At 38.8% G+C, this 23,845-nt stretch overlaps 1 protein-coding gene across 1 annotated transcript; it reads right to left on the bottom strand.

Annotated features, from left to right (window-relative positions):
• Window positions 1-1,523: 1,523 nt before the first annotated feature.
• On the bottom strand, window positions 1,524-18,522 carry LOC111332022 (uncharacterized). Its single transcript, XM_088730692.1, has 6 exons — window positions 18,234-18,522; window positions 17,795-17,896; window positions 17,031-17,281; window positions 10,071-10,185; window positions 7,068-7,193; window positions 1,524-3,775 (listed from the first exon to the last, which is right to left on the bottom strand). Exons 2-6 carry the CDS (start codon window positions 17,889-17,891, stop codon window positions 3,321-3,323), a joined length of 1,044 nt encoding a protein of 347 aa, XP_088586818.1. The 5' UTR covers window positions 17,892-17,896; window positions 18,234-18,522; the 3' UTR covers window positions 1,524-3,320.
• Between the last annotated feature and the right edge of the window lie 5,323 nt (window positions 18,523-23,845).

Below are 23,845 nucleotides of genomic sequence, written 5' to 3'. Positions count from 1 at the left end.
TAATTACATCACAGCTACTCGCGCTATACTTAGTCACTTGCAGTGCGGTTGCTGTAAATTTAACAAATCGATAGACATTTTTGCCACTGTGACAACCACAACATTTTGACCACTGTGACGACTCCAACATTTTCACCACTGTAATGACGAATGTCGTAGTCAATAAGGAAACAGACAACGCTAAACCACTGTCGATTTGTTAATGATACGAGTCGGGGAGAGTTTTGCCAGGGGTAGGGCTCATCATAGCAAGGCCCCTTGCAACACCTTTGTCGGCTCTTGTTGCTCAAGGCCTCATACCTCCTCTACTTAAGAAACGGTGTCGCCGAACCGCTTGTAATAAGGACCTGATCACAGGTTAGGTGAAAGATAACGACGAGAAACCATCTATTTTGGTCACTAGCAATTCATGCATTAGAAAGTATTGAAAGTTTCTTCCAAGTATTTTTTGTCTTGTTTTAATATTAATAATGATAGTAATAATAATAATAATAGTGATAATGATAATAATAATAATAATAATAATAATAATAATAATAATAATAATAATAGGAGAGTAATAGAGGAGAAGGTGGAAAAGTACCAGGAACAAGCAAACGAAATCAGAAGGATCCATGGAGCCTCGAAAGTCACAATAATACCTATCGCGATTGGTGCTCTCGGAAGCGTATCGAAAAGATCAAAGGCCTGGTTTGGCAAGTTAGGTGTACCTGACTTCCTTGGAAGTGTTGAATTATCGGCCATCCTTGGAACTGCTAATCTGTTGCGAAAAGTGTTGTGCCTCTGAGCTACGGGAGGTAGTTGAGACACAACGTTTCCCAGTGGATCACCCGACAATTGGAGAGAATTAAAATAATAATTTAATATTTATATTGCGCAAATTAACATTTGAATATGATCGAATACGCATCACAACACTTTTCGGGGGACTTTGGCCGGAATGCATCCGCAGTTTATAATCAATCGAAGGAAACTTATTTGGAGATACCCCCTTCCCCCGCAATTCCCAGTAAACAGTCCAGACCACATCACAGTAATCTCGTGAGCGGGTTCTTTAACGTCCCCTGCCTAACCAAATTAACTAATTAACAGATGCAGGAGACAAGTAGCAAATTTGAAATTAATTAGCACGGGTTGTGAAAACACCATATCTCAATCGTGCTCTGACACCAAGATACTCTTAATCGTAAGATAGTTTTATGTGATATCTACAAGGCCGTCAAGCGTTGAAGGAAAAAAATATAAGAAATTAAGCCTAAGATTTATTTTGCGCAAGGAAGAAAATTCTTTGTTAAGGTTGTGGTTCTCTCAGCGTATCAATTTCTTCTTGGCTTAAATGGGGTTGGCTCTCGAGTTATCATCAGCCCGGAATGAGAGAGAGCTCAGTTTATTATCTCTTGCCTGGTAATAACTTTTTAAGGTATTGAGGTGTTGTTATTAAGAACAATGAAAAAAAAAAAAAAAAACCTTTCACCTTTTCAGAGAAAATATATTTTATTCGCTTGTGAAAAGGTACACATTCGGAAAGGGATGTACCATTTTATTCATTCTTCTATAACGTTCAACAGCTATCATTTTTAGGCAAACAGGAAGTTATTAGAAAAAAAAGATAAAATACAGAAATTTGGTATTATCACGGAGATTCAAACTTGAGTGAATGACTCGAGTATTCCTTGTACTCGAGCTTGACTTCCAATTTTTTTTTGTAGCTTTAAAAGTTACAATAACAATTTACACGAACTTTAAGGTCGATCGCCCTTAGGTCATTGTCGCATCTACTCTTCTAACTAAAATAAGAAAACCGAGAACACCAGAAGTATTAAAGTATAATTAACAACTTAAGAGAAGCTAAGAGATTAATTCCTCAGAAAACCCCAAAACCCGTGACTTTACCTTTTAAAGGAGCACTCTTACGAAACCGCCCTATAATTTGAAAACCCGAATAATTCCGTTATTTCATTACAATATGAACTTTTAGCGATTAATGAAGCCTTTTCAATAATAACCTTAGTTGAAAGTAAATTCTAGGGGGGGAAATTACGATTTGAAAACCGTTCCGCCATTAATTTTCGTAATCACTTGCCAGACTCACGAAGACTGGCGCGAGTTTGGAGCGTGACGTAGATCACTCATTTGACGCGCCGTGCTCGTGGCCAATTTTCAAAAACAGTATTTTGATCGTATGTATTGCTTTTATAACACTGAGACTATTTCACTAAATTTCACGAGTTTTTTGTTGCGCTCGACTCCGGATCGAGTCGTCCGGGTTCGAGCCCCAGCCGGGAAATTGTGCTGTTCTTAGGCAAGACACTTAACTCTCACAGTGCCTCTCTCCACCCAGGTGTTTACATGGGTACCGGCAATTTAATGCTGGGGGTAACCCATTTAATGCTGGGCGTCCCATCCAGGGGAGTAGAAATACTCCTAGTCGCCTCATGCTACAGAAACCGGAGTTAAGCACCGGCCACTAGGCCCGTAAATAGACTTTACCTTTTACCTAACCGCCTCCCGGTTAGCTCAATGGATAGAGCACTGGACTGATGTGCAGGAGATCGAGGGTTCGAGTCCCGGCCGGACCAACACTCCAGGTCTTAAAATAATTCAGAAGAATATGCTGTCTTTCTATAACATCAAGAAATGGTTTAGACATTCTAGTTTTCTCGGATAGGGACGAATAAATGGAGGTCCCGTCTCCTGCAGGGTTAGGGGTAGGAGAAGTTAATTTCCCACGTACGAGATTACTGTGTGATGGATGTCCTCCCCTGGGCGGGATGGGTGGGTTGTTGTCCTGCGTTTTATACATGAGCCTCTGGCTCGGGCAATATATGGGTAACGATTCCCCACGTGAAGACATTAAACTTTGATTACTATTACTATTACTATCTTTAAGACTATTTCACTAAATTTCACGAGGTTTCCGTATAAATATAAAATTACGTCAACAGTGTTTTGAGTAATCTACGTCACAATGGGAGTGACCGCTGACCGAAGATAAGTTTGGCCGTGATTGCGAAAATTAATGGGGGAACGGTTTTCAAATCGTAATTTCTCGCCCTAGAATTGACTTTCAACTAAAATTATTATTGAAAAGGCTTTATTAATCGCTAAAAATTCATATTATAATGAAATAACTGAATTTTTCGGGTTTTCAAATTATAGGGCGGTTTCGTAAGAGTGCTCCCTTAAGTTTAGTCATCTCGCGTCTTAGTTTCGTTCTCACAACCCAACTATATTCCAGAAATGTTTTCATGGTTTATCTCACTTTGCAGATTTTAACTTTAGCACTTATGGTTAAATCTAGAATTGATCTCAGACTAAATCTAGTTTAAAGGGTACAAAGCATAGACGTCTGTGCATGTCTCGCCAGCATTATTTTCCTCGGTAAAACCAGCCAAGTCTTGTCCATACCATACTTGGAACTCCTGATACCTAGACACAGACAGTGGAGTGGGAAGAAGGTTAAACACAAGCGTGGGTGAGTTGACATCAAAACCGTCAAGTTGATATCTATACTCGTTGATGTTCCTCACGAATTCAGCAAGTTGTAGAACGCCATTACGGTAAGTCATCACTGTCATTAGGTTGTAATCTCCATAATCTGAGTATGAACATCCCCACTTTGTTGACTCTAAATTAGTTACACATGTCACTGAGCCACTTGTATGGACAAGTTTAAATGTGTAGATTTGACCAGCCTCTTGGATTGCAAATGATCCATAGTCGTTATCTTTAGTTCCAAAACAGACAGGATCGCTGTTTATCTTTGTCCAGTTATCTGTAATAATGTTTTTTAGGTTTTAAAGATTGCGTTAGTTTGTTAGGTCAAAAAATTTCTCTACAAATTGAAAAACTTTTCGATAGTAATTAGAACAAAATTTAAAGTTATTTTGACCAGTTCCAGAGCGCATGAAAGGTGCCCAAAATTACATTCCTGTTGACCAGAAATAATAATAATAGTGTGCTTAAAATCAACGTTTTCGCTTGAATTACAAAGTTAAGCGGACATAGAAAATGATTTCAAGAATAATATTTATAAGTTTGCAATTATGACTAAACTATGTAATATACTGAGATACAATGAATATATGAAGTTCATATATTTTGAACTGCGGTATTAGATACGTATGATGCACGATCCTCGCAGTAGATAGCGCTATTTATGCAATAGCGAAAATCAGACCTGAAAAAATCAGAGCTGTACGGGACTCGAACCACTGACCTCTGCGATACTAGTGCAGCGCTCTACCAATTGAGCTAACAAGCCAACTGGGAGCAGGCCGTTAAGTTGGCTTGTTAGCTCAATTTAACGGCCTGCTCCCAGTTGGCTCGTTAGCTCAATTGGTAGAGCGCTGCACTAGTATCGCACAGGTCAGTGGTTGAGTCCCGTACAGGCCTGATTTTTTTCAGGTCTGATTTTCGCTATTGCATAAATAGCGCTATCTACTGCGAGGATCGTGCATCATACGTATGTAATATACTATCGATTATAAAAGACAAAATTATACTTGGAAAAAAACTACGAAGTAATCTTTCAATTGCATTCTTTGGTATTGCATAGTTCTAGGCGTTGCTTTTGGAAGACCGAGTTTGGTAACATAGAGGTTTTGTATGGCAGCCATGTTGCATGGCAGGAACAATGAAAATATTTTGCATAAGAAAAAAAATTTTTCCCATGGGAAAAATAATCTATTCTTCCTGCCATGCAACATGGCTGCTGTGCAAAAGCACTATTGGCTTAATTGGAAGCCCGTCAGAGATCGAGAATATCAAGAACAAAGGACAGTCACAAAAATTCGATTTTGATATGGAAAACAACAGAAGCTAACTAACCGGTGAAAAAACACTATTAGACGACGAGAAACAGCAACAACATTAAGGAGACAACCTAATTAATGATTGAATGTATTGCGCACACTAAGATCTTACAAGGATAACATATTATTTAGGCAAAATTTTGTTTTCCCAGGATAGTTTTTACGCTTTCCGTTTCTTTCTTGATTGTGAGAACAATACCAGAAAGTCGTTGGGTGTTGAACATGACATCAAGACGTGAGATGTCCTCATTTTAATATGTGAGACTCTTTTAAACTATTAGCAAGATCTTCTTTTCTAAAGATTCTCCCCTTATGCTCTAGTTGAAAGTACGAATACTTTGTAGATCTGCCAGACATTTTATTGAGAATGTTACACCACCTGCGAGCAGTCATCTTTCTTTTAAATGTTGTACCTAGTTCTTGTAAAACCTCTTTTTCTTAATGGCAATTTATTATTGCACCTTGTATGCACCAAGTACCAGGCTTGCATAGTACCACTGGGAAAGGCATTCTGACTTTCGTGGATCAACAGCTTAATATTAGGAGTTATCCATGGCTTATCCGTCTCATGGCGCTCGATGGTCCTTTCGGGAAAGAGCCGATCAATACCATCTGTCAGTTGTGTAGTAAAACGAAGCCGATAGATTGTCAACAGAAGGAATGGGTCCGAGGTCGGTGAACCAGTCATATGTGGTAACCGGCCATCTTCAAAATGAATCAATTCCAGAGAGTGCCAAGGTAGTGATGCACAAGACTCTTAAGGTGGCTGAACACAGTTTTCGTGCATGCCGTCAATAGAGCGGTCATTTTATTTACTCAATACGTACCCGCACTATCTGTGCTATTTTTCTCTATAGTTGGCGCAGTGAGGGCTTTAATCTTTATTACAAATAAATGTTAGAAAAGTTAACGGTGCAAAGGACCCAGCAATTCACAGCTTTTTCGTTGTTAATGAATTAAAGAACCCCGTTAAATGCAGCGCATGGGTAGTAAGTCAAAAAACTGGGACTGAATGGAAAGTTGCTTTCTCGGAAATATGCCTATTTCTTGAAAATCACTCATTAGAATTTCACGAAATTTGGCACGAAAATACTTTAGGAAATAAGTAACTGGAGTATTGAAAAAAATTGGATTTTAAACAAAGGAAATTCTAGAAAATCGAGTGTACCTTCAACAAGGGATAATTAAAGATCTTTCTGTTAAATTGTTTGCAAAATGTTGTTAAGTTGTATCGTTACAAGCTTGCTGCATGCAAGTTATAAAGAAAATCTAATGACTAGATTTTCTACGAAGAAACCAAAAAAATTTTAGTTGCTTGTTTATATCTATCCATGTCGCCATGGCAACGGCACATACGTCAGCTTAACTATCAAAAAACAAAGTTTGTGTTGTTAACTTGTTTGCTGCCAGTTTTGGTGAACGAGAGATCAAAGGTTTTAGAGAAAATAGTGAAAGAAATAAACGTAACAAAAACTGGCGGCCGTTTAGATCGCGAATCTACAGGGAAAATAATATTAATTCTCGATGGAGTTTTGCCTTAAGATTTAGCAAATTTGTTACTTAGGGTAAGTACTTTAAACCTCTGAGGAGAAAAGAAAAGGTGCATTTTTGGTCGCAGTAGCACTTTAAGAACACCGCGTTCAATGCGGCAAAGAGGGTAAGCTATGACGTATTAACAATGGTCAACAGACACCGAAAATCAAAGTGAAATGTTTTTTTTTTCATGCTGATTGTTGTCATGCGTAATTTCCAAAACACAAAGCATGGCTCTATAAAATATCTATTTAACGTATTTAACAGATTTTCAACCATGCGCATATAATGGAAAATATGAAAAGTAAAAAGAAAAGGTAATTGTGTAGAACTCTAATTTCAGTTAAACAAACAGCTCAACTAGGATCGAGTCTGACCGGGTTTCGAGATTTGGTTTAACATCACTGATAAAGAGCTTCTTTTATATCAAAAATTGAAATTTGTTTCTGAATTACCTCACGATGCTAAACTTGTGTTCAAAACTTCGTGCCTCCATATATTGTTCTTATGTTTAGAAACGCGTTGAATTGATTGTCAGCGTATGAAGCCGATATAGCTTGCATAGCACAAGTCATATTTAAATAATAAACGATTCTTTTTTGGTTGATAAATCAAATTTCTCGTCAGGTGCTGACCCATAGTGATAAACATACTTAACAAATGCTGGGAGCCGTACGTTACCTGAATAAGTTGAGTATTCCGTTAAAAATCAAGATGTACCTGAGCAAAAGTTTCGTCCATCTCCAAGGTGTCCAGACTGACAGCTACAGTCAAATGATCCAGCAGTGTTTGTACACTTGGCGACAACGTGGCAGTTGTGTCTACCATCACTACACTCATCGATATCTTAAAAGAATGCAAACCAAAAGACAAAAGTAAACGATATTCCACATAACAGAAGAAGTTATAATTTTCGCCTGCAGGGGAACAATGGCTTTTTTTCTAAAGTGCATTCGTCGACATCTATGTTTGATTAAGCTCATCAATCATACATATTTTTCTCCATCGCTTCTTTGTTGAGTTTGTCTTTTTCTTTAGCAATGTTCATCCGGTCTAAACGTATTTCCACCTTTGAAACTTCATACACCTATCAAACGCAGGCTTAAGACCATCTGTCTGAGCCCAGGGGGCCATGCAAGAGGTTCTCTAGCGAAACATAATCATCGTGGTAACGTACCAGCTTTGATAATAGGGAGTTTAAGCAAATCACTACGGCTGGCGCAGCTACGGCTACCGGAAGTATGGCATCCAATAGTTATCTAAATAAACATTTCAGCTGAGGTTTCTAAAGAGAGGACAGATCTGGGGGCGCCAGATGCCAGTAAGACAGAAGCTGTTACAACGCAGTGGCTGATCAATGAACTTTATCGATCGAGTGACGGCATACTGCAGCCACAGAATCGAGGCGAGAATGGCAAACAGTTACACAAGATTTTTCTCAACAAAAAAAGGCATAAAGTTTGCAGACATGTACGGTAAGCTTTTTCGGCCTTGTTCTTGGCCTCAGCGGCATAGCATGACTCGCGGGGCCTTACAAGGCCAAATAAGCTGTACCTGGCAGCTGACTTGATAATACATGTACTAACTTTTATTTCTGATATGTAAGACCTACTGTCAACACCATTGTTGCTAGTCTACATTTGTGTGTGTCTGTTTTTCTTTCGTCGTTACTGTCTCTTTCATTGTTTAAAATTCTCACCTTGGCAAGTTTCTCCGTCGCCATTAAATCCAGGTTTACATGAGCACTGATATGAACCCATATTATTAGTACATCTGTGCTTTACGGAACAATCGGAGCCACTGACCATACTTATCGAGAATCCACCAAGGTAATGAGATGCATTTATGCAAATGAGTGAGCATGCGCGTTGTGGAGTGTTAGCGAGTGTGCCAGAGAGCATTCCACGTGCTCGGATCAGTAGTTGAGTTATCGTGTAATTCAAGTCTTAATTATCGGAATAAATTCATTCAGCAACCCACTCAGAGTCATTACGGCCGACAGTTGCAAGATTTCGTACACTCCTAACCAAGCTGAATAATTGGCCGTGACCTCTTGCGTGACAGCCGTGCAATGGATTGCGTTACATTTTTTGTCATTTTTTAGCCCGAACTCTTTGACAGCTGGACGCGCTGCCTATGGCTGGCCAAGAAAGAAACTTTGAGGAATTAGACTACAAGGATAAAACTTGAGAATGACATATATTCGGTTTGTAAATATATCATACAAGACATTTTTAAAGGCCTTTAAATGGGCTGTGACAGCTGTTCAGCGGTTCGCATTGCAATTTTGACAAAATAGCCCAAACTCTTTTAGACCTGGACGCGCCGCTTATGGCGGGCCAAGATAGAGAGTTGGAGAAATTAAAATACAAGGATAAAGCTTTAAGATGATATATATTATGATTTGTAAGTATATATGGCAGACCTGTTCATAGGCCACTGACGTTGACCTTTATTTTACCTCCGCGAAAGAGACGCGAAGTACTTTATTTCAACGGGTCACTATTCAGACTTAAACGTAACAACATAACAAGAAATTAATATTTTCCAAGAGGGAGATAAAAGACCATCTGCTAGCATACACGATTTAAAAGCGGGATTACATCGCGTTGTAGCGTACGAAGTTGCCGAAGTTGCATAATTTTTCATGGCTCTAAGGGAGGGACAACGGCCATTTAGGCGTATTTTGAACTTTTCGATTTTTCGGAGAAAAAAAAGCGCGATAGAACTTTTTGATATAATTTCCGAAAAAGGTTCATTAAAAGGGTCCTTTAGAAAAAATAAAACGAATTACGAAATTCTGTAACTGTCGGCGGATTCTCGATATTTACGGTCAGTGGCTCTTAAGAACCCTCCTTGATGAGATATTTCGTCCAACTCTCTAAAAGTGATCTTACGAATCTTTCTTCTTTTATGAATAAAGGCTGATAGTTTCTAATGAAACTTTTTGGGGCTGCGTCGGTGAGGGTAACGAAATAATTTGAATATATCAACAAAGTTGAAATGATAAATTGGCCACCTTCGCTCCGACGAAGGGCTAACGCTCGAAACGTACGCTCGAAACGTCATCTTTTATAATCGTAACGGTGGCCAATTTACCATTTCAACTTTGTTGATATATTCAAATTATTTCCTCTTTTATGTTCGCTCCTTTGCCTGCCTGCTCATTGTAGTGTAAAGCGATACCAACGTGCGAATAGTAATGCAAGTGATGTAATGCGCTCGGGATTTGCATGTATATTTAACAATTATTCCACAAGCGCGCGTTGGATATGAGATGATAGATAGCCAACGAGGCGCGTAGCGCCGAGTTGGCTATAATCATCCCATATCCAACAAGCGCGAGTGGAATAATTGTTTTGTTAAAAAAAAAACGCCCCCAAGATACTACACAAATCTTCTCGACTTTATTTTGTAAGAAGAAACCGGATGTTACAATGTACAGATATTAGGTTATGGTATATTGGCTCATATACCAAAATGGCTAAGCCAATAAAAATTCTTGAATTGCATTATCCAATGATCCAGTTTTTAATAAATATGTATATGGCGTGTGTTTAATTTATTGTGTTAGTTCTTTTCGGTTAACGGACTTAAATAAACGGATTTCATTTTAACCGCGTTGTACTACACTTATCTCTCCCTCTACTCATCTTTTCAGTCAGAATTATTTTGCCTGCTCTCCGAGCACATCATGTTATCGTAAAAAATTTTCTTTCTCACCTGTCTCGCACTGAACTCCTTGATATCCAGCAGGACATAGACAACGGTATCCATGGTCACCAAACCCCGCTTGACATGTGGCTTGATTAGCACACGGATTGCTTTCACAAGGATTCTGAAAAGGTAAAAATAAAATGGACCTATATGCAGAATAAAAAAATTGATGGATAAAAAATGAATATTTATAACATAGCTTTCAAATTCGTGCAATCAAATTCAAAAGCGCGAGCGTGCTTCAATTTTCCATTGTGCACGCTGGTGTACGGTGGCCCATAGTACGGTGGCCCATAAGGGCAAAACACAACTCAATTTCTTTTCAAAAACACAACAATCTTTGCGAGAACACAATAATCTTTGCGAGAACACAACAATCTTTGCGAGAACACAACAATCTTTGCGAGAACACAACAATCTTTTCGAGAACACAACAATCTTTGCGAGAACAAAACAATCTTTTCGAGAACAAAACAAAATTTCCAGAACACTAAAATCTTTTTCAGAACACAACGAAAATTATAATATTAAATAATATTAAAATTTATAGTGCGCAAATTCCATAAAATGTTCAAATGCGCATTACAAGATTAAAAATTACCATAAAAATAGACTTACAATAATTTTAAGAAACAATTAAAAGTAAACTTAGAATGGCTAAAAAAGCTATAAAAATGCACTACGAAAAAGGTGAGTCTTAAGTTTAGCTTTAAAAATATTTACTGTTCCTGCGCTCCTAATATCCAGCGGTAGTTCGTTCCATAGTTTCGGAGCAGCACAGGTAAAGGAACGGTCCCCCAGTGTAGCTTTCGATTTAAATGATGGATGGCTAAGTAGAAGCTTATCGCTGGAATTTCTTAAATTATATTTGGAGGGGGGTCTAAGGGAAATAAGAGAGGATAGATAAGAAGGGGCTAAAAAATTAAGAATCTTAAAAGTAATTAACAATATTTTAAACTCAATTCTATATCTAATTGGTAACCAGTGTAACTTAAAAATTAAGGGCGTAATATGACAAAATTTCTGTTCTTTAAGAATCAGTCTGGCACAAGCATTCTGTACTTGTTGCAGCTTATTCAACAAGCAGTCCGGTAGTCCATATAATAGGCCATTACAATAGTCCAGGCGGCTCGTTATGAATGCATGGACAAGAGTTTCAGTTGACTGCTGTGAAAGGTACTTTCTGATCCGACGAATATTATAAATGTAGTAAAATGAAGAGGCACAAATTTTCGTGATGTGTGTTGCCATGGAGAGCCTTGAATCAAACCAGGAACCAAGATTTCTCGCAATTGGCACGGGGTGTATGTCTGAGTCGCCCACACGTATACTGATATTGTCGAGCTTTCCCAGCTGTTGTGATGTGCCAATGATAAGGAATTCAGTCTTGTCGTCATTTAATTTAAGATCATTATTCAACATCCAAAGACGAATGTCTCTGATGCAGTCCTCCATACTCCTCACTACAGCAAGTTGTTCAGCTCTGTCGTTGGGACTAAATGAGATGTAAACTTGTGAGTCATCAGCGTAACAATGAATCGTGGGCAAATGATATTCAATGATCTCAAAAAGCTTGCTCGTATACAACGAAAACAATAACGGACCCAGACAGGAACCTTGAGGCACACCGCATTCTAATTTAAAAGGTTCCGATAGCGAATCGTTAATCATGATCCGTTGAGTTCTACCAGACAAATAGGACGTAAACCAGGAGAGGGCTTTCCCCTGTATACCAAATGATGACTCAAGTCGACGTAGCATGGTGTCGTGATCAACTGTGTCGAAGGCAGCACTTAAATCGAGCAGAATAAGCAGAGTAACACGTTGACTGTTCATGTTAAGGAGAATGTCATTCGTAACCTTAAGGAGTGCAGTTTCTGTGCTGTGGTTCTGTCGATAGGCGGATTGAAACACTGGGAACAGATTGTTGCCATTCAGATAATGCTGTAGCTGCTTGGCAACAACAGTCTCAACCAGCTTTGAGATAAATGCCAAATTACTCACGGGTCTGTAGTTCTTAAAAACAAGAGGTAATCCATCCTTCTTCAGCAGCGGCCGTACTAGAGCACTTTTCCAGATGCGTGGAAAATAACCAGAATCAAGCGAAAGATTTATTATTTTCGTGATCGGAGGTAGTAGCACATCGGCGAAGTCAGTAAGAAGCTTGGTTGGAATAGGATCAAGAAGACAAGATTTCTTTGATGAAGCTTTGATTAAATCAAACACCTCTGATTCGGACAGGAGAGTAAATTCTGAAAAACAGGAAGCAGTCACAGTACTGGCAGCGTCAATGGTGACAGGAAGGCGGCTCTGGTTTGCAATAGCAGACTTGATATCAGCAATTTTTTGAGCAAAGAATTTTCCAAAATCATTAGCCAACTGATAATCATTAGTCGACAGTGGGAGGCCAGGACCATTTGATAAATTCAGCAGGGACTTACTTGCTCTAAATAACCTTCTCTGGTCCGTGCTGTTCTCAGTTATGAAGTTTGTATAGTATGCACTACGAGCCTCGTTACTCAAAAACGTCACTCGATTTCTCATTGCGCGGTAGGATAGTAAATCGATGTGTGCTTTAGAAGCCCTCCATTTCCTTTCAGCTTTCCTCCGTTGACGTTTAGCCGATATAATTTCATGATTCATCCATGGAACACGAGTTCTAATAGTAACATTCTTTTGCTTAACAGGAGCGTGCCGATCCAGCAGGGAACGCAATGTGTTGTTGAATAAGGCGGCAAGCTCGTCAGGATCTTCAGTATCCGTTTGAAGAAGCTCGCTGTTACAGATTTCATCCGCAAAAGCAGACTTATCAATTGATCGCAGCTTCCTAAATGAGACACGCCCAACTTTGAGAGGTGGTCGAGGTGTTTTCAATTTGAAAAGTAACGCTAGATGATCCGAAAATAGAATGTCAGGCGATGGTCGACCGCTAATAAGGTTGTCGGACGTTCGAGTAATTACCTGATACACAACAATCATTTTAAAATTACAATAAAATTTTCTGATACACAAACGCAAACTAAAACACAACAAAATTAAGTGAAACATAACAAAATTTCAAAGTACTGATAACTAACCCTGACGCTAAAGGCGACGGGAACCTGGGACTGGCTCTGGTCAATGTCATTAAAAGGCGCCATTTTGTACCGTTCATGTCCATGGGGCTTGATCTGAAATGGCTTCTTCAAGTTCAGTAAGCGATAATCCGGGGGAGGAGAGCATAATTTCATTTTACTTTACAAGAGGATATACGTATGAAGCTATCACTGAATTTTTAGCGAAGTTTGATGGCATTACGATGTGTGTACGAACATTGAAAAGTAGGTTGAGGCAATTGAACTTAAGGAGAAGATTGCTATCTTTTGATATAGATGTTGTACGGGAACAAATCTTGAATGAGCTTAGTGGCCCAGGCTGCCAAGGTGGATATAGAAGTATGTGGCATACCCTACGACTAAAAGATTTTCAAGTTCTTAGACATGTTGTAACTGAACTTATGAGGGAAATGTAAAATGGGGTTGACAGGCCTACACGATTCCCCAGCGCGTGTTTAGAGTAGCCTATTCAAAGTTTGGCCGACAGAGCTGAATAATAAAATGCTACGTCAGCGGTTATGCCGTCAACAACGCGGGCTCAAGTATCCTGGGTCTAAAATTTAGCGAAATTAGCGGAAAATAATAAGGGCTGACCTTTAAAACCGAGGAACTCTGTTTTCGTCAAAGGCACTTTCCTATTTCCAAAGGTTTAAATGCGAAAATTAATTTTTGAATATTTTTAGGGGGTGTACCAAATTTTTGGAGATTGTTCTGTAAAAGAATAGCGGCAAGGAAAACGACGCCTCGAAGCAACAGAATAGGAAATCAACCATGCGAACGACTCAAAATCTGTGTTTCCGCTGCAAAACCTGACGCATGCGTATACGTTATTCAGCTCTGTCAGTTTGGCCCTAACGAGTATGTCTTTGGGCGACCGTCCTCTTTTGTAAGATACTAGAAGCGGATTTCTATATATTTTGTTCAGTAGTGGTTGTGTTTCTATTAAATGCCAGTGTCTCATGAGAATTTGCTTTAGGTTTGGCACTGATGGTTGGTATTGTGTAACAAAAGGCAAGATTCGTTGGTTCGTCTTTTGTATCTGTTGAAGAGCTAAGTTCCTGTTTTTTAATTCACTTCTGAGAGGGTTGTGCTAACGAGGTCCTCTGGGTAGCCTCTCTTTAGCAAATGCGCTTTGAAATTTGCAATTTTCTCCTGGAATATCGTTTTAACTAATCAGGTAATTTTAACTAATCAGGTAACTAATCCTGACGCTAAAAGCGACGGGAACCTGGGACTGGCTCTGGTCAATGTCATTAAAAGGCGCCATTTTGTACCGTTCATGTTCATGGGGTTTGATCTGAAATGGCTTCTTCAAGTTCATTAAGCGATAATCCGGGGGAGGAGAGCATAATTTCATATTACTTTACAAGAGGATATACATCTGAAGCTATCACTGAATTTTTAGTCACATGGGCCCTTCGCGCTTGTTCTCCATAGTCCATTCTGTTCCATGCTGTTGCCCGCCATGTTTTGTCACAGTAAAATCAATCAAGTCAACTTGACTATCAAGACAGTCAAAAAAATAGCTGTACATCAACAAAAGTGAACGATTTGAAAAAGACGCAATCCCTGATGTGCGTACTCATTTTAAACAAACTGAGACATTTCAGTATACACACTTTAGTTCCTGTCACCCACAAGGAATTAAAAAAGACTTCATAAAAGGGGAGACCCTTACACTTCTAAGAACAAACTCATCTCAAACAATATTCGAGGAGAAAATTACAAATGATGCGCATTTGCTAAAGAGAGGCTACCCAGAGGACCTCGTTAGCACAACCCTCTCAGAAGTGAATTAAAAAACAGGAACTTAGTTCTTCAACAGAAACAAAAGACGAACCAACGAATCTTGCCTTTTGTTACACAATACCAACCATCAGTGCCAAACCTAAAGCAAATTCTCATGAGACACTGGCATTTCATAGAAACACAACCACTACTGAACAAAATATATAAAAATCCGCTTCTCGTATTTTACAAAAGAGGACTGTCGCCCAAAGACATACTCGTTTGGGCCAAACTGACAGAGCTGAATAACGTATACGCATGCGCCAGGTTTTGCAGCGGAAACACGGATTTTGAGTCGTTCGCATGGTTGATTTCCTATTCTGTTGCTTCGAGGCGTCGTTTTCCTTGCCGCTGTTCTTTTACAGAACAACCTCCAAAAATTTGGTACACCCCCTAAAAATATTCAAAAATTAATTTTCGCATTTAAACATTTGGAAATAGGAAAGTGCCTTTGACGAAAACAGAGTTCCTCGGTTTTAAAGGTCAGCCCTTATTATTTTCCACTAATTTCGCTAAATTTTAGACCTAGGACACTTGAGCCCGCGTTGTTGACGGCATACCCGCTGACGTAGCATTTTATTATTCAGCTCTGTCGGCCAAACTTTGAATAGGCTACTCTAAACACGCGCTGGGGAATCGTGTAGGCCTGTCAACCCCATTTTACATTTCCCTCATAAGTTCAGCTACAACATGTCTAAGAACTTGAAAATCTTTTAGTCGTAGGGTATGCCACATACTTCTATATCCACCTTGGCAGCCTGGGCCACTAAGCTCATTCAGGATTTGTTCCCGTACACCATCTATATCAAAAGATAGCAATCTTCTCCTTAAGTTCAATTGCCTCAAAATACTTTTCAATGTTCGTACACATATCGTAATGCCATGAAACCTCGCTAAAAATTCAGTGATAGCTTCATACGTATATCCTCTTGTAAAGTAAATGAAATTATGCTCTCCTCCCCCGGATTATCGCTTACTGAACTTGAAGAAGCCATTTCAGATCAAACCCCATGAACATGAACGGTACAAAATGGCGCCTTTTAATGACATTGACCAGAGCCAGTCCCAGGTTCCCGTCGCCTTTAGCGTCAGGGTTAGTTATTAGTACTTTAAAATTTTGTTATGTTTCACTTAATTTTGTTGTGTTTTACTTTGCGTTTGTGTATCAGAAAATTTTATTTTATTTTCAAAATGATTGTTGTGTATCAGGAACTTTCGTTGTGTTCTGAAAAATATTTTAGTGTTCTGGAAAATTTTGTTTTGTTCTCGAAAAGATTGTTTTGTTCTCGCAAGGATTGTTGTGTTCTCGCAAAGATTGTTGTGTTCTCGCAAAGATTGTTGTGTTCTCGCAAAGATTGTTTTGTTTTAGAAAAGAAATTGAGTTGTGTTTTGCCCCTATGGGCCACCGTACTGGTGACGTCAGCAAACAAATGCCTCGCGAAAATTTTTTTTCTCGCGACTGACTTCAGCATTTTTCATTAAAAGACGGGAAAAACTTCCGCAAAAAAAGTTAAACTAGACATGGCAACAAGCGAACAAGCCGATGAAGATCTGCCTACTTTTTCTTTGCGAATGGATTTTTTAACTCCCGAGAAAGAACCCAGAGAAAGGGAAAACAAAACAATCAACGGTCTCATCTCGTTTCGGAACTCTAATAAACTTCATTTCCACGCATGAATGTACCTGTCAGTTTTTGACCAATCTGAGACAAGATCATTTAAGCATGACGAATTACTTTTACCGAAACAAAATAAACAACGCATTGAAGCGTGGGAGAGGGAATTTCTGCTCTTTATACATAAACTACAGCGTTGAAAATGTTATTAAACAATTGGTTCATAGATCAGCTGTGCGTTCATCGAAATATGAAGCACTTGGGAAGTTTGGAGAGCACTCTAGAAGCTAAAGTTGCTCGAGGCGTAGCCGAGAGCAACTCTTAAGTATCTTTCGTGCTCTCCTAACTTCCCCGCGTGCTTCATATTTCGATGAACACACGCTGACTTATGAACTAATTGTTAAATGAATAAATAAATAACACTTTATCAGAGTTCCTTTGCAAAACTGAATGTTGTTAAGTACTTACAAAAATCTCTGTGTATAAAAATCCGCTTTTGTCTTCGAAGGAATCGAAGACTTGTAAGTGGGTCATGTCATTCAGCTCGCATGTGGATGTTCCACCTCCCCCCGGACCGTAGTTGTAAGACACGCAGTTTGGTTCAAGATAGCATCTCAACTCACAGATATCCCTGTCTTGCACTTGGTCTGTCCTAATAACGTGATTCGTTAGAATCTTGTTTTTTGTTCCTTCTTTGAATTTAATCACTCGACAATCATCTGAGGGAGGAAGAAGGAATAAAGAAGCTAATGAGAAATATAATATGTAATGTCCTTCATTCTTCAAAGGCAGAACAGGTGGCAAGCCTTTCCATATTATAGGCAACTGAGTTATTCAGTCAAATTGCCTTCAACACAAAGGCCTTTTCTAGTCAGTCATATGACTTTTCACAAAAGTTTATTTCTTCGGACCTTTTTTCCTTTACGAGAAATAGTCGAACCTAATACTCCTTCACTCACTGATATCAAACAATTACAGTGCAGAAGATAAATAATTTAGTCTACGGGTTAGTGATACTAAAAAATGCTATATAGGTAAATGCCGCCGGAATGTTATGATCCTGAATCGGATGTCGTACTCAAGGCAAGAAACAATTTTTTTTCTTCTGTTTTTGATGTTTCCGTTTGTTTGGTAGATAAACTCTGGGGGATGATTTTTCATCGCACAGGGAATAACCGGATGGAGGACTGACTTCGACATACCCTTAAAACGCAAATTCGTAAGAGCCATACCTCCCATACTATTTGCTTCACACTGGTTATTTGCAGAAACACAATCCAGACAGGTAAAGAGAGCAAAGAATATGAAACGTTCCATTTTCTGCAGCATTTTTCCTGTTTAAAACATTCAAAAATATTAAGGCAATTTTACTGAATCTTGGGAAAGTAAGGCGAATTTTCTAAAACGCAGTGGCGTGCTGTTTCATAAAAAAAAACTTGTGAAAAATATATCAAGCTACCTTCGTCGTCTCATTTTTTCAATCTTTAGCAGCTTTGCCTAATTTTACTTTAGATGTCTTAACTGGACATTTGTGTGTCACTAGCCGGGAATAAATGGGTGTATCTTTCCATTTTCGCTTGCTTGAGTGTTTTCTTGCCTAAAGTACACTATGAACTGAATATGTCAATTTGAATTCACCCTACATAAAACCGTTAAAAGAACTATTCTTACCTTTCAGGAAGTACCTCACTTTTAAATCTTTGGGTTGCTCTTTGTTGTTCGGTCGTCCGATTTTGTCATCACTCGTATGGTTGCAGACCGAATTGGACTCTACGCATTCCCATTACCACTACTCATCGGTTGACGCACATCAGCTATGGTTAAATAGCGAGCGAGTAGTTAAAAAAACAAAGGAGGACTCTGGGGGAGAAAAAAATCTCCCTAGCAACAAATATACCCAAATTCCTTTCCTGTGGCTTGTATATTGTTGCTTGAAAATTGAGCCACTGCTTGAACTTAACATAACAAAACTTAATCTTAATCATAATAATGATAATCATTATCATTATTATAAATGCGAATGAGGGAAAACGGCAGGTAAGCGTCAAATTTAGAACAAGCTTTCTGTGAAACTTGGCCAACTAAATTACTTTGGTGTTCCGTTGAGAGTTCGAATTTCCCTCATGACTTATAAGAATAATAAAAAAAAAAAGAAATTCTCACCTTTTCAGAGGAATTATGTTTTATTCTCTTTTGAAAAGGTACACCTTCGGAAAGGGACGTACCATTTCATTAATTCTTTTTCTAACGTTCAACAGCTATCATTATTAAGCACACAGGAAGTTATTAGAAAAAAAAAGATAAAATGCAGAAACTCGGAGATTCAAATTTGAGTGAAGGATTCGAGCATTCCTTGTACTCGAGCTTGACTTTCATTTTTTTTTTTTTTTTTTTTGTAGCTTTGAATTGAAAATAACAATTTACACGAAATCTTCTCGACAGAGGTTAATTGGCAGACTACAACCTAAAGCGACCAAGACGGCGACGACAACTAGGACGTGACAAAAAGGCGATCTGATTGGCAGAACAATGACTCAGCACTTCCGTTTCAAAACTTGCAAAACAACAACGTGGAATCACCAAAATTTGCATGTTTTTAGAGCGGAAACTTCGACGGCAAATTATTTATTTACTTGGAACTCAACATGCGTTATACTGAAGTTGAGATGTGGCGCCGTAAGTGGGAAAGCAAACACATAGATAACATTCGCGAAATTTTAACTTAAAACAGAAATGTAATTCATTTTCTTAGCATATTAGCGTCCTGACCCTAATATGATTATTAGGGTCAGGACGCTAATATGCTAAGAAATTAGGGTAGTAAAATGTAATTCATTTTCTTAGCTTATTAGCGTCCTGACCCTAATATGATTATTTTATGAGGTGGTGATGGGAAAAATATGATGAAAAATGATGAAGAGGTTGTCCTGGATCGTAGGCTAGGATAATGGACATCTAGCCCTCAATTTTTATTTCTAATTAGCTGTCAAACGTTTGCAAAAATTACCGAAAAAGCGGTGAAATCATGAAAGCAAACAAATTTCAACCTCAAACGTGTTCCTTGTGAATGACCATTAACACCATGTGAATAAGACAATTAGCCGTTTGTGAACTGAAACCACGCAAACTATTTTGTTTAGCCTCCATCGGGAGCTGGACTCTTGCAAATAACTATTCAAGAGTAAAAGGTTTTTACCTTTTAAGAAGAAATAGGTAATTTTTCTCCTCTTGATACAGGAGATACCTCTAGAAAGGATTGTACTATTTGCTTACTGCAGCCATGGTTACAGACTAAGTGGAAAGTTACAAATGAATAATTTAAGAAAGATATTTGAGTGAAAAGTTTTGAAATTGGGAAGAATCTCGCTGACTCAGCCCTAGTTAATACGAGAACCGGTTCCAGCCATATATGAATTGAAGACTTGAGGTTCATGTTACTTTCCCCTGATACGAAAATTCAAGCTTTTTGCCGTAACATAAATATTGAGAACATATCCCAACGTTTTGAATCTATTAGTTGGAGCTATGAACGTAACCGTTGGATGAGAACAAAACAATTCGGACTTATGAACTAATGAACATCTGTTCAATGTTTGTGTAATAAAAGCTTTAATTACTTTGTTCTTTTAATTTTAAGGGAGGGGTCGCACCTGCGCCTTATTTTTTTTATGTCGCGTCATAATTTGCCCCACAAATATGTCGCGAGATTTACACCACGGGAGTCATGGAGGTCGCACGTACGCGACATAAATGATATTTGAAACAAGACTGTCAACTCTTAATATTTCACGCGCGAAAAGAGCGCCAAATATAATTTTGTAGACATGACGCTGGTCCTAATTTTACTAGCGACATTTCTTAAATCTATGTTCAATTTGTTCAATGTACAAAACCTTATTGGTTTGTACGCATTGTACAACATTCGCCAAAGGCAAATGTTGGCTCTTGCCGCTCTAAGCCGACGTCGACAAATGCAGAGAAGAAGAAATCGCCGACTTAGATTTTGGAAAAAAATGTGCGAGGCAAAGGGTGAAAACGAGCCATCCCCATACTGAGAATAATCAGGTGAATAGTGCAAATTTCTAAATTGTTATGGGTTAAAATTCGCCATAGGGACCAGATAAAACGTCTGTCGAGAAAACCTGTGACTAAAATATTGAACCGATAGCTAGCTGTGCACACGTGTTGACTTTGCAGAATTGCGCAATTCCAAATTTTTGCTAGTATTTCAGATTTGATCGACGTTGGGACAGAAGAAAGGCAAAAATTGTTATTTTAAGGCGATAAGACGAGATATGGCCTGCCTCGAGGGGCATATGGTATTTCGTAGACTGGACTGGACTGGACTGGACTAGTAAAACACGGACTAGTAAAGCGCGGACTAGTAAAACGCGGACTAGTAAAACGCGGACTAGTAAAACGCGGACTAGTAATACGCGGACTAGTAAAACGCAGACTAGTAAAACGCGGACTAGTAAAACGCGGACTAGTAATACGCGGACTAGTAAAACGCGGACTAGTAAAACGCGGACCAGTAAAACGCGGACTAGTAAAACGCGGACTAGTAAAACGCGGACTAGTAAAACGCGGACTAGTAAAACGACAACAACGAAAAAAAACAATTTCATACGAAGGCGATCATAAGACTTAATGGCAAGCCAATTTAGTAAGTGACAATCCCTGTTTGACCTTTAAGCTGCAAATGGGTTTGACATGCGCCAGATACAAACGAATTTATAAGTTTAGGCTAAGAAAGAATTTATTCAACACCAGTTCAAAATCCTAAAATACACTTTCGTCGTAAATTTCACGGCAGAAACGCAGGAATTCGATGAATAAAAGTCGCATTAAATCTCCTTGTGTCTAGGTAGAAAGAGTCTCATTGACTTCAGCTTTTCGGTGGAAGAAACACCGATTTACAGACGCCATTACAGAAAACAAACAAGCAGACTGACAACTCCCGGCCAAAACACATATTTGCATTCACTTACAATTTGACTTTCCGTGAAATTTTAAAACGGAACAGAGGTAAATCTTCGAAGATTAATCGTCGTTGGAAATAAAAAATACTTTCCGTAAGATCTCTGTTTTTCTTTTTACGAGAAAATCGTCGCATGATAATTTAACTCGTGTCTGTTTGTCATACCGGTACTGCTGTTTCTTCAAAAGCGTATGCTTCTTTCTTCTTTAATTGACAGGTGTCACATCGTGACAGTTGCTTATCAAAAAAATGTTTCGGCGGAAACATTCTCTTTAACTTGAATACCGCTTGTTTTCTTTATAACTCACTCGCCATCAAATTGCGAAGTTCAAGGAGGAGTTTCCCGTAATTAAACTCGTAATTGTAGCCCTAAATCATTCGGGTTCTTTTAGCAATCATTGTTTTTATGCGTTAGAAAAAGATAAAAGTGTTATTCACCAGCATAGGTCGGTCCGTAACGGCAACTTCTGAACTGTTCGTATATTTCTGAACTGTTCAAAAATTGGTGTAGCATCCTGGATTCTTTAAGGCTCGGGTCGCATTACGACCGAATTGTTTACTCTAGGGATTAAACTCTGTCAACACAAGCATTTTCTAATGCGACCCAATTTTTGCGGTTTCCTAAAAGTTTCAAAATTCTAAAAATCATGAAAGACGCCGGTGTGCCTGGGTGGGGCTGACCGATTTTGCCAAATTTTTTTGAAACGAAAGGACCCGCGTCCGTTGCGGACAAAGTTGTCATTTGTGCGTGCGTGGGAAAAAGATAAAACCAAAAAGAGCGGAAAATTTCTCCATTTCTCAATTTCTCCATCTCTCCATCAGCAAAACAAAAGCAAACCTTTGATTTTGTTGTTGTTGTTAAATAGCTGAAAACAAAAAGACTATAATCGCCATGCAAAGTGTTCTGTTTCGCCGCATGGTTAGTTCGGGGGAATGTTTATTTTTGCCGGATGTGAGATTGACTCCGTGATCGACGTTCCATTTTAACCCGGTTGAAATGCGATCCTAATTAATGTTGTCAATTTCATTTTTGTTTTCCCGTTAAAAAAAGTTGGTTTTAGGTTTTTCGAAATCCGGTGAAATTAAAACGTGACTGTAATGCGACCCCCCTAAGTAAAATTGTCTTGACTCAGTTGCATTAGAAAACGAAAATTGTCGGCTCGCGTCTCCTTAAATGATTGCCAAAAGAGTCCGAATGAATCAGGGCTAAAATTACGAGTTTAATTACGGGAAAATCCTCCTTGAACTTAACAATTTGATAGCGAGTGAGTTATAAAGAAAACAAACGTTATTCAAATTAAAGAAAAAGCTTTCGCCGAAACACTTTTATTTCTAAAGGTAATTAAAAGGCTTCCGAGCAAATTTTGAAACATTTTTTGATAAGTAATTGTCACGATGTGACTCCTGTCAATTAAAGAAGAAAGAAGCATACGCTTTTGAAGAAACAGCAGTACTGGTATGACAAACACACACGAGTTAAATGATCATGCGACGATTTTCTCGTAAAAAGAAAAACAGAGATCTTACGGAAAGTATCTTTTATTTGCACCGAAAAGCTGAAGTCAATGAGACTCTTTCTACCTAGACATAGAGAGATTTAATGCGACTTTTATTTATCGAATTCCTCCGTTTCTGCCGTGAAATTTACGACGACAGTGTATTTTAGGATTTTGAACTGGTGCTGAATAAAATTCTTTCTTAGCCTAAACTTATAAATTCGTTTGTATCTGGCGCATGTCAAACCCATTTGCAGCTTAAAGGTCAAACAGGGATTGTCACTTACTAAATTGGCTTGCCATTAAGTCTTATGATCGCCTTCGTATGAAATTGTTTTTTTTTTGTTGTTGTCGTTTTACTAGTCCGCGTTTTACTAGTCCGCGTTTTACTAGTCCGCGTTTTACTAGTCCGCGTTTTACTAGTCCGCGTTTTACTAGTCCGCGTTTTACTAGTCTGCGTTTTACTAGTCCGCGTTTTACTAGTCCGCGTTTTACTAGTCCACGTTTTACTAGTCCGCGTTTTACTAGTCCGCGTTTTACTAGTCCGCGTTTTACTAGTCCGCCTTTTACTAGTCCGCGTTTTACTAGTCCGCGTTTTACTAGTCCGCGTTTTACTAGTCCGCGTTTTACTAGTCTGCGTTTTACTAGTCCTCGTTTTACTAGTCCGCGCTTTACTAGTCCGCGTTTTACTAGTCCGCGTTTTACTAGTCCGCGTTTTACTAGTCCGCGCTTTACTAGTCCGTGTTTTACTAGTCCAGTCCAGTCCAGTCCAGTCCCCGAAATACCATATGCCGCCTCGAGGCAGG

This window comes from Stylophora pistillata, chromosome 8 (genome assembly GCF_964205215.1).
Source record: "Stylophora pistillata chromosome 8, jaStyPist1.2, whole genome shotgun sequence".
NCBI classification, from domain to species: Eukaryota; Metazoa; Cnidaria; class Anthozoa; order Scleractinia; family Pocilloporidae; genus Stylophora; species Stylophora pistillata.
This window is presented reverse-complemented; position numbering and strand designations above follow the sequence as displayed.

Coding starts and splice junctions, on each gene's coding strand:
- LOC111332022 (XM_088730692.1), bottom strand. CDS start 17,891: ATGCTGCAGAAAATGGAACGTTTCATATTCTTTGCTCTCTTTACCTGT. Junction 10,186..17,030: donor TTTTATACACAGAGATTTTT/GTAAGTACTTAA, acceptor TTACCTTTTCAG/AATCCTTGTGAAAGCAATCC. Junction 3,776..7,067: donor TGGACGAAACTTTTGCTCAG/GTACATCTTGAT, acceptor ACATTATTACAG/ATAACTGGACAAAGATAAAC.